At 49.2% G+C, this 10,000-nt stretch overlaps 1 protein-coding gene across 1 annotated transcript in view; it reads right to left on the reverse strand.

The window, feature by feature from the left end:
* Positions 1 to 4,275, reverse strand: part of LOC143296608 (uncharacterized) — a 29,473-nt gene extending 25,198 nt beyond the window's left edge. Inside the window, exons 1-2 of the mRNA XM_076608636.1 lie at positions 4,205 to 4,275; positions 3,342 to 3,470 (exon numbers count right to left, since the gene is read on the reverse strand). Coding sequence (XP_076464751.1) covers positions 3,342 to 3,470; positions 4,205 to 4,275 — 200 coding nt within the window. The remainder of the gene's footprint in view (positions 1 to 3,341; positions 3,471 to 4,204) is intronic.
* Between the last annotated feature and the right edge of the window lie 5,725 nt (positions 4,276 to 10,000).

Here is a 10,000-nt window from a genome sequence, read left to right on the forward strand (position 1 = left end):
TGGTGGTGGTGGGTGGGTGGTGGTGGTGGTGGGGAGGGCCTGAAGGGAGAGAGGGGCTGGGGGGCGGGGGGGGGGGGTGCTGTCTTTCATCTGCTGCCACTGGTGGGAATCAGTGCCAGGCATGTTCTGTGGGATCTTCTGTACACCTTGCCGTACGATTGTGTTTTAATGATCGTAATGATTCTGTTTTGTGTTTCTACTGCTTTTTACGTGCTTTTCTTGTTTCACTTTAGGTACTGGGTTGTAAAGCGCTTTGAGCTTATTCATGCTGGAATTACAGCGCTGTATAGAAATAGAATATAATAATAATAATAATAATAATAATTATTATTATTATTATTATTATAGAGCTTCTTAATGTTTGGGAGAACATTTATAAAAATAAAGGGGAGGAATACTTCTTTCGATTGTTATTTTGTGTGTGTGTGTGTGTGTGTCTGACATAACAGTCTTGTCAGATGATAATCTATGATCAGATCCTCCTCACAAAAAAAATGCTGTCCTCAGGACAGCACATACACACACAAACACACAGACACACCCATGCGTATAAAAACATGGCAGAACACAGGCAAACGCACATACACACAATTGTCTACACTCACACTCATACACGCGCTCACACACGCACGCACGCCCTCACACGCACACACACGCACACGGCGGAAGGTATCGATCCACTCTCCCTCGGTTTCAGGTCATTGATTTCTGTTAATGTCTCCCCCCCCCCCCACCCCCACAACCCTCACACATAGTTGACTGCCTTGTCCACATCCTGTTGTTGTTGACATTCATACTGTACACGCGATCTCTCCGCAAGGTACCCCCCTACACTACATGATCACACGCCAGTTAACCCTTGTAATGCTGACGCCTTCTCCACAAGGTACCCCCCTACACTACATGATCACACGCCAGTTAACCCTTGTAATGCTGACGCCTTCTCTGCAAGGTACCCCCCAACACTACATGATCACACGCCAGTTAACCCTTGTAATGCTGACGCCTTCTCTGCAAGGTACCCCCCCCCTACACTACATGATCACAAGCCAGTTAACCCTTGTAATGCTGACGCCTTCTCTGCAAGGTACCCCCCTACACTACATGATCACACGCCAGTTAACCCTTGTAATGCTGACGCCTTCTCTGCAAGGTACCCCCTACACTACATGATCACAAGCCAGTTAACCCTTGTAATGCTGACGCCTTCCTTGCATACGGATAGATACGCACAGAGGTTGTTTTTTTTTGTTTTGTTTTGTTTTGTTTTCGCATTCTTTCTTTGTCTGTCTCTCTGTGAGACTGTATGTCTGCTTGTCTGTCCGCCCGTGTGTAAGTCTATCTGTCTCTCCATTTGTCTGTTTGTAAGTCTCTGTCTGTCTGTGTTTCTCTACCTCTCTGACTTCGTTTATCTATCTCTCTGTCTTTGTTTCCCTATCTCTCTATGTGTTTGTCTTACTGTTTATCTGTGTATCTGTATCTCTATCTGTCTGCCTGCCTGCCTGTCTGTGTGTATGTCTGTTTGTCTGCCTGCCTGTCTGTGTATCTGTATCTTTGTCGGTCTGCCTGCTTGTCTGTCTATCTGTATCTCTATCTGTCTGTCTGCCTGCCTGTCTGTCAGTCTGTGTATCTGTATCTCTATCTGTCTGCTTGCCTGTCTGTCAGTCTGTGTATCTGTATCTCTGTCTGTCAGTCTGCCTGTCTGTCTGTGTATCTGTATCTCTATCTGTCTGTGTATCTGTATCTCTGTCTGTCTGTCTGTCTGTCTGTGTATCTGTATCTCTATCTGCCTGCCTGTCTGTTTTTGTATCTGTATTTCTATCTGTCTGCCTGTCTGTTGTCTAATCCAAACGCCAATCCACATCACTTAACCCAATCAAGTTCAAACTTAACAATTGAGTTTTGTCTCATCCGATGACATTTCATCAATCTCTCTCTTTTTTTCCCATTCTCCTCGTCCTCCTCCTCCTTCTTCTACTCCTCCATCTCCTCCCTCCTCCTCCTCCCATTGGGTATTATTGTGTGGGTCCATCGCATAATTAATAACTTCGTAAATTTCTGAAAGCGGTCGCCCCCATGATAACTCTTTGAAGACTGGGTGAGTGACCGTGGCCAGCGCAGAAAGTTCTAAGTCTTGGCAGTCAGTAAGACCGAGTGTGATGCTGACTGGTTGGCGTCGTGATGAGTTGATGGTCGGGAATCTCCGCAGCTGTCCACAGCCCAGTCTGTCCTTGTGACAGATTGTTTCAGTACCTGTGTGCCTTTGTCATTTACATGTCTGGTGATGCTTCTTACCAGGTTATCGAACACCAGAAGAACATGCTGAGACTCGTACAATACAATTTTCACATTCTTCTTCTTCTGCGTTCATGGGCTGCAACTCCCACGTTCACTCGTATATACACGAGTGGGCTTTTACGTGTAGGATCGTTTTTACCCCCGCCATGTAGGCAGCCATACTCCGCTTTCGGGGGTGTGCATGCTGGGTATGTTCTTGTTTCCATAACCCACCGAACGCTGACATAGATTACAGGATCTTTAACGTGCGTATTTGATCTTTTGCTTGCGTGTACACACGAAGGGGGTTCAGGCACTAGCAGGTCTGCACACATGTTGACCTGGGAGATCGGAAAAATCTACACCCTTTTCCCACCAGGCGCCGTCACCGAGATTCGAACCCGGGACCCTCAGATTGAAAGTTCAACGCTTTAACCATTCGGCTATTGCGCCCGTCCAGTTTTCACATTGAATACCAGACGTTTGATACGATTGTTTTCCAGTTTATTGAAAACCAGATGTATTGATGCAATTCCTTGTGGATTATTTGAATACCAGACATGCAATACATTTTTTTTGTGTGTGTGTGTTTATTATCGGATACCAGACGTATAACAGAAATTCCTTACGGTTATTGAATACCAGGCATAAGATAGAATTCCTTTCAGTGATTTTTTTAATGCCAGTGCCCTCTTTCATAACTATCACACTTTTTTGTTTTTTTGTTGTTGTTTTTTGTTATTATTATTTTTTTTTATACAGATTATCCAGCACCTGAGTGTGTGCGAATCTATCAATCTGTATCGACCGTTTTTGTTCACAGACCTTGAACTTTGACCATTTCCCGTTCTTTGACCTCTGCCTACCCACCTGCATACCTGCCTGACAATCAGCAGAGGATAAAAAGATACGCCCCCACCCCACCCCATCCTGGGAGTGGGGGTGGGGGTGAAGGTGGGGGTGGGGGGTCACACGAGGTATATGACCAAGTAGTGTTTTCTTGTAGAGGTATGACAGGTTGTCTGTACATGTGGCAATCAGGGTGGGTGGTGACAGTGACTGACAGGTTGCCGTGCTGTCTGTACATGTGGTAATCAGGGTGGGTGGTGACAGTGACTGACAGGTTGCCGTGCTGTCTGTACATGTGGTAATCAGGGTGGGTGGTGACAGTGACTGACAGGTTGCCGTGCTGTCTGTACATGTGACAATCACTCTTCGGGGTGCTCCTCCCTGTCAGATTTTCCACGTTCGTTCAAAGGAGTTTTGTTGGGGGAGTAGCAGTGGGGAGGGGACGGGGGTGTGGGTGAGGGGTGTGGGGGTGGGGAGGTATGGGGTAGAAGGGGGTGGTGGAAGTGTTGGAAATGTGGAAATGTGTGTGTGTGTGTGTGTATGTGCGTGTGTGTGTGTGATTGTGTGCGTGTGTGTGTGTGTGTGTGCGTGTACGTGCGTGTGTGGAGGCGGGGTGGGGGGGTGAAGTGGGTGGGTGGGTGATGAAGGAGTGAAGAGATTGTCAATAAATGTGTGAGGTGATGGTGTGGTGGGGGGATTGTGTGTGTGTGTGGTTGGGGTGGGGGGGGTGGGGATGGGGCTGATGGGTATGTGTGCGCGCGTATGTGTGTGTGGGTATGTGGTGGTGGGTGGGTGGGGGGCGGACTGGGTGCGTGTGTGAGAGGGTTGCTATTTTACGTTTAACAATCATGTTGAGGAGCATCATGCATACCCACCCGCCAAACACCGCACAGCACTGATCCAGTACAGACAGTGTGTGTGACTTGACCCTCTGTAAAGCTCAGGATGACCTTGTGTTCTTCTACCTCATGTCGTCACAGGGCGGAGACACGAGCTCTGTGTAGGACTCCTAGTCTGACTGCCCTGTCCAGCCGTGACCATCAGAACGGCAAAGGAAGGCAGCTCCTGTCCCGACTACCTGGGCCAGAAGTCGATCACAGTGGAGAGTGTCTTGCCCAGCTTATACTGACCTCCTTGTCTGAGAGTCATTACAGTCATTCTCTCTCTCTCTCTCTCTCTCTCTCTCTCTCTCTCTCTCTCTCTCTCTCTCTCTCTCTCTCTCACACACACACACACACACACACACACACACAAGACCGAGCTGTTAGTGATCAGCTCTGCAGGCTGAGCATAGAACAGAGGACAGGCCATGCGTGGCGCGGAATGGTAACACTACCCCTGAGTCAGCACCGACTCTTGGACTAAAGGCTGGGAACGGAACAGGGAATGAATCTGAACGCGAAGGGGGTGGGGGTATTGGGGGGTGGAGGGCAGGGTGGGGAGGGGGCTTTGGTTGGGAGGGGGGGGTGGAGGGTGTCTTTGGTTCCCTGTAGCATTCCTTTTTTTTTTTTTTTTTTAAGATTGAACCCCTTGTCTGCTGAACACTGACGAAATGAGATCAATATGGCATCAGTTTACACAAGTGAGTCTATGTTTTAACCCGGTGTTCGGTTGTCTGTGTGTGTGTGTGTGTGTGTGTGTGTGTGTGTGTGTGTGTGTGTGTGTGTGTGTCCGTGGTAAACATTAAAATTGACATTTTCTCTGCAAATACTTTGTCAGCTGACACCAAATTAGGCATAAAAATAGGAAAAATTCAGTTCTTTCCAGTCATTTTGTTTCAAACAATATTGCACCTCTGGGATGGGCACAACAAAATAAAAAAGGAAGCCTAATTATATGCAAGCTGCATTTACTGTTATATTTATATTTTTTGTATTCACTAAACTTGGCACTTTGATCTGATATTCTGACCCAACAACAAGGGCAGTCATTATTATCATTTTTTGTTCAGACAGGATCGTCTTTTGCTGAGCATGGAATTTTTATTTATTTTGCAAACGTTTTGGTGCAGATAGTAAAAAAGGGAAATTACTCTGTAATTAATGCTAGGGGACTTAATTTGCTTTAAACTGATCTTTCTCATCTTAAACATTACATTTTGAAATTATACTCAATACATAAAAAGCTTGGATTTTTTTTTAAGTGTATCACAAGTGAGTCTTGAAGGCCTTGCCTCTCTTGTTTTTTCTTTTTCCTGCGATCTCAAAGTGTGTGTGTGTGTGTGTGTGTGTGTGCGTGCGTGCGTGCGTGCGTGCGTGCGTGATGTGTGTGTGTGTGTGTGTGTGTGTGTGTGTGTGTGTGTGTGTGTGTACATTTCAGCGATGTGACTGGTTTAATGAAGATAATGATTATTACACGAGTGGTAAAAAAATCGAAACAGAGAATGGTGACTTGAAGGCTGTGAGTTATCTCTGTGAGGTGACAGCCCTTCTGTGACGATGGTTCTGTGTGAGGTGACAGCCCTTCTGTGACGATGGTTCTGTGTGAGGTGACAGCCCTTCTGTGACGATGGTTCTGTGTGAGGTGACAGCCCTTCTGTGACGATGGTTCTGTGTGAGGTGACAGCCCTTCTGTGACGATGGTTCTGTGTGAGGTGACAGCCCTTCTGTGACGATGGTTCTCTGTGAGGTGACAGCCCTTCTCTAACCATGGTTCTCTGTGAGGTGACAGCCCTTCTCTAACCATGGTTCTCTGTGAGGTGACAGCCCTTCTGTGACGATGGTTCTCTGTGAGGTGACAGCCCTTCTGTGACGATGGTTCTGTGTGAGGTGACAGCCCTTCTGTGACGATGGTTCTGTGTGAGGTGACAGCCCTTCTGTGACGATGGTTCTGTGTGAGGTGACAGCCCTTCTGTGACGATGGTTCTCTGTGAGGTGACAGCCCTTCTGTGACGATGGTTCTGTGTGAGGTGACAGCCCTTCTGTGACGATGGTTCTCTGTGAGGTGACAGCCCTTCTGTGACATGGTTCTCTGTGAGGTGACAGCCCTTCTGTGACGATGGTTCTCTGTGAGGTGACAGCCCTTCTGTGACGATGGTTCTCTGTGAGGTGACAGCCCTTCTCTAACCATGGTTCTCTGTGAGGTGACAGCCCTTCTCTAACCATGGTTCTCTGTGAGGTGACAGCCCTTCTCTAACGATGGTTCTCTGTGAGGTGACAGCCCTTCTGTGACGATGGTTCTCTGTGAGGTGACAGCCCTTCTGTGACGATGGTTCTCTGTGAGGTGACAGCCCTTCTCTAACCATGGTTCTCTGTGAGGTGACAGCCCTTCTGTGACGATGGTTCTCTGTGAGGTGACAGCCCTTCTCTAACCATGGTTCTCTGTGAGGTGACAGCCCTTCTGTGACGATGGTTCTCTGTGAGGTGACAGCCCTTCTCTAACCATGGTTCTCTGTGAGGTGACAGCCCTTCTGTGACGATGGTTCTCTGTGAGGTGACAGCTCTTCTCTAACCATGGTTCTCTGTGAGGTGACAGCCCTTCTCTAACGATGGTTCTCTGTGAGGTGACAGCCCTTCTGTGACCATGGTTCTCTGTGAGGTGACAGCCCTTCTGTGACGATGGTTCTCTGTGAGGTGACAGCCCTTCTGTGACGATGGTTCTCTGTGAGGTGACAGCCCTTTTGTGACGATGGTTCTCTGTGAGGTGACAGCTCTTCTCTAACGATGGTTCTCTGTGAGGTGACAGCCCTTCTGTGACGATGGTTCTCTGTGAGGTGACAGCCCTTCTCTAACCATGGTTCTCTGTGAGGTGACAGCCCTTCTGTGACGATGGTTCTCTGTGAGGTGACAGCCCTTCTCTAACGATGGTTCTCTGTGAGGTGACAGCCCTTCTCTAACCATGGTTCTCTGTGAGGTGACAGCCCTTCTGTGACGATGGTTCTCTGTGAGGTGACAGCCCTTCTGTGACCATGGTTCTCTGTGAGGTGAAAGTCCTTGCTCGGACGATGGTTCTTGCCAGCTGCAGGGAAGGGGTTAAATGAGGAAACTTACCTGTTGCCCGGAAGTCGGATCGGAGTTCTACCCTGCAGGAGGGTGCCTCGAAAGAACTTCAGGTGTGTTGTTTATTTCCCGTCGTTGTCGTGGTCGACTTAGTCATCTTCCTCCTAATCCTCCTTCTCTCATCATCAGAAGTGTCAGCAGCAGCATGAGGAGTTGCTGTTTGATGTTGTCATTTCTTCTTCTTGTTGCTTTTTTTTTTTTTCGTGTGGTGATCACATAAATGCGTTTGCGCGCACGCGCGCGCGTTTGTATGTGTGTGTGTGTGTGTGTGTGCTTGAGTGTGTGTGTGTGTGTGTGTGTGTGTGTGTGTGTGTGTGTGTGTGTGCGCGTGTGTGCGAGCGCGCGCGTGTGTGCGTGTGTGTGTGTGCTCGTGCGTGTCTGTGTCTGTGTCTGCCTGAAAAGAAAAAATCTTGTCATTTTCCCCTTCGGTGAAAACCTTCCATTTTCTTGTGATCACTCTTTGAAGCACCGAACAGGCGTTATGATGATACCGGAATCGTTAGTTTCCCAATCCAGTATCCCCGCCCATTACCCCAGTCCTAATCTCCCGAAAGTGAACTAAATGTATCCCTGACTTTGATATTTCCAAAGCACAGAAAAAAAAAGTCTTTCGGATTTCTCGTAAACTCCGCCTGTGTTTATTTTCACCAGAAATATCGGTCTGTTTTTCCACTGCTTGACTGTGTATGATACTGAGTATGTTATCGCAGTGTAACCCTGGTCATCGATTTATGGCTGTTTTACACATCGCTATTGATATATATATATATATATATATATATTGGTCCATTGTTTTTATCAATGTCAGTGCCACAGTCTTTTTTCTTTTGTTTTTGTTTTCTTGTTTAAGAGGCAAAAGCCTCCACAACACAGATCTGTATGTCTTTTTCTGTCTGTCTGTCTCTGTCTCTCTCCCTCCCTCTGTCTCCCTCTTTCCCTCTCTCCCCCCTCTCTCTCTTCCCCCCTCTCTCCTCCCTCTCTCTGTCCTCTCGACTCTCTTTTTCTGACAGATATAACAAGGCACATGACGTTGGTCCGGCCACCATCACACCAATACCTCCTCCCCCGCCTCCCATACCTACCCCACTCTCCTACCTGCTGCACCCCCTCTATCTCTCCCCGCTCTCCCTCTCTCTCTCTCTACCCCTCTCTCTCCCTCTATCTCTCCCCGCTCTCCCTCTCTCTCTCTACCCCTCTCTCTCCCTCTATCTCTCCCCGCTCTCCCTCTCTCTCTCTACCCCTCTCTCTCCCTCTATCTCTCCCTGCTCTCCCTCTCTCTCCCTCTCTCTCTCTACCCCTCTCCCTCTATCTCTCCCTGCTCTCCCTCCCTCTCTCTCTCTACCCCTCTCTCTCCCTCTGTCTCTCCCCGCTCTCCCTCTCTCTACACCTGTCTCTCCCTATATCTCTCCCCTCTCTCCCCCTCTCTCTCTACCCCTCTCTCTCCCTCTATCTCTCCCCGCTCTCCCTCTCTCTACCCCTCTCTCTCCCTCTATCTCTCCCTGCTCTCCCTCTCTCTCCCTCTCTCTCTCTACCCCTCTCTCTCCCTCTATCTCTCCCTGCTCTCCCTCCCTCTCTCTCTCTACCCCTCTCTCTCCCTCTGTCTCTCCCCGCTCTCCCTCTCTCTACACCTGTCTCTCCCTATATCTCTCCCCTCTCTCCCTCTCTCTCTCTACCCCTCTCTCTCCCTCTATCTCTCCCCGCTCTCCCCTCCCTCTCTCTCTCTACCCCTCTCTTTCCCTCTGTCTCTCCCCGCTCTCCCTCTCTCTCTCTACCCCTCTCTCCCCCTCTATCTCTCCCCGCTCTCCCTGTCTCTCTCTACCCCTCTCTCCCCCTCTATCTCTCCCCGCTCTCCCTGTCTCTCTCTACCCCTCTCTCCCCCTCTATCTCTCTCCGCTCTCCCTCTCTCTCTCTACTCCTCTCTCTCCCTCTATCTCTCCCCGCTCTCCCTCTCTCTACCCCTCTCTCTCCTATCTCTCCCCGCTCTCCCTCTCTCTCTCTCTCTACTCCTCTCTCTCCCTCTATCTCTCCCCGATCTCCCTCTCTCTCTCTACTCCTCTCTCTCCCTCTATCTCTCCCTGCTCTCCCTCTCTCTCCCTCTCTCTCTCTACCCCTGTCTCTCCCTCTATCTCTCCCTGCTCTCCCTCCCTCTCTCTCTCTACCCCTCTCTCTCCCTCTGTCTCTCCCCGCTCTCCCTCTCTCTACTCCTGTCTCTCCCTATATCTCTCCCCGCTCTCCCCCTCTCTCTCTCTACCCCTTTCTCTCCCTCTCTCTCTCCCCGCTCTCCCCCTCTCTCTCTCTCTACCCCTTTCTCTCCCTCTCTCTCTCCCCGCTCTCCCCCTCTCTCTCTCTACCCCTTTCTCTCCCTCTCTCTCTCCCCGCTCTCCCCCTCTCTCTCTCTACCCCTTTCTCTCCCTCTCTCTCTCCCCGCTCTCCCCCTCTCTCTCTCTACCCCTTTCTCTCCCTCTCTCTCTCCCCGCTCTCCCCCTCTCTCTCTCTACCCCTTTCTCTCCCTCTCTCTCTCCCCGCTCTCCCCCTCTCTCTCTACCCCTTTCTCTCCCTCTCTCTCTCCCCGCTCTCCCTCTCTCTCTCCCTCTATCTCTACCCCCCTCTCTCACTCTGTGGGGTCTTAATAGACCTGATAATATTGAGAAAGTTCATTCCTTTGCATGTAAACGTTTTTTGAACGTAACACTTAGAGTACCAAACAAGTTTGCATACGGCGAATTAGGACGTTATCCACTGTATATAAATAGTGCAACAAGGTGTATCAAGTACTGGTTAAGGTTGCTGAATATGAATGTGCACCGATTACCCAGACAGGCATATTTGATGTTGCTTAACTTAGAAGAAAGGGGAAAAAAATGCTGGGTGTCTTT

Source organism: Babylonia areolata, chromosome 21, assembly GCF_041734735.1.
Source record: "Babylonia areolata isolate BAREFJ2019XMU chromosome 21, ASM4173473v1, whole genome shotgun sequence".
NCBI classification, from domain to species: domain Eukaryota; kingdom Metazoa; phylum Mollusca; class Gastropoda; order Neogastropoda; family Buccinidae; genus Babylonia; species Babylonia areolata.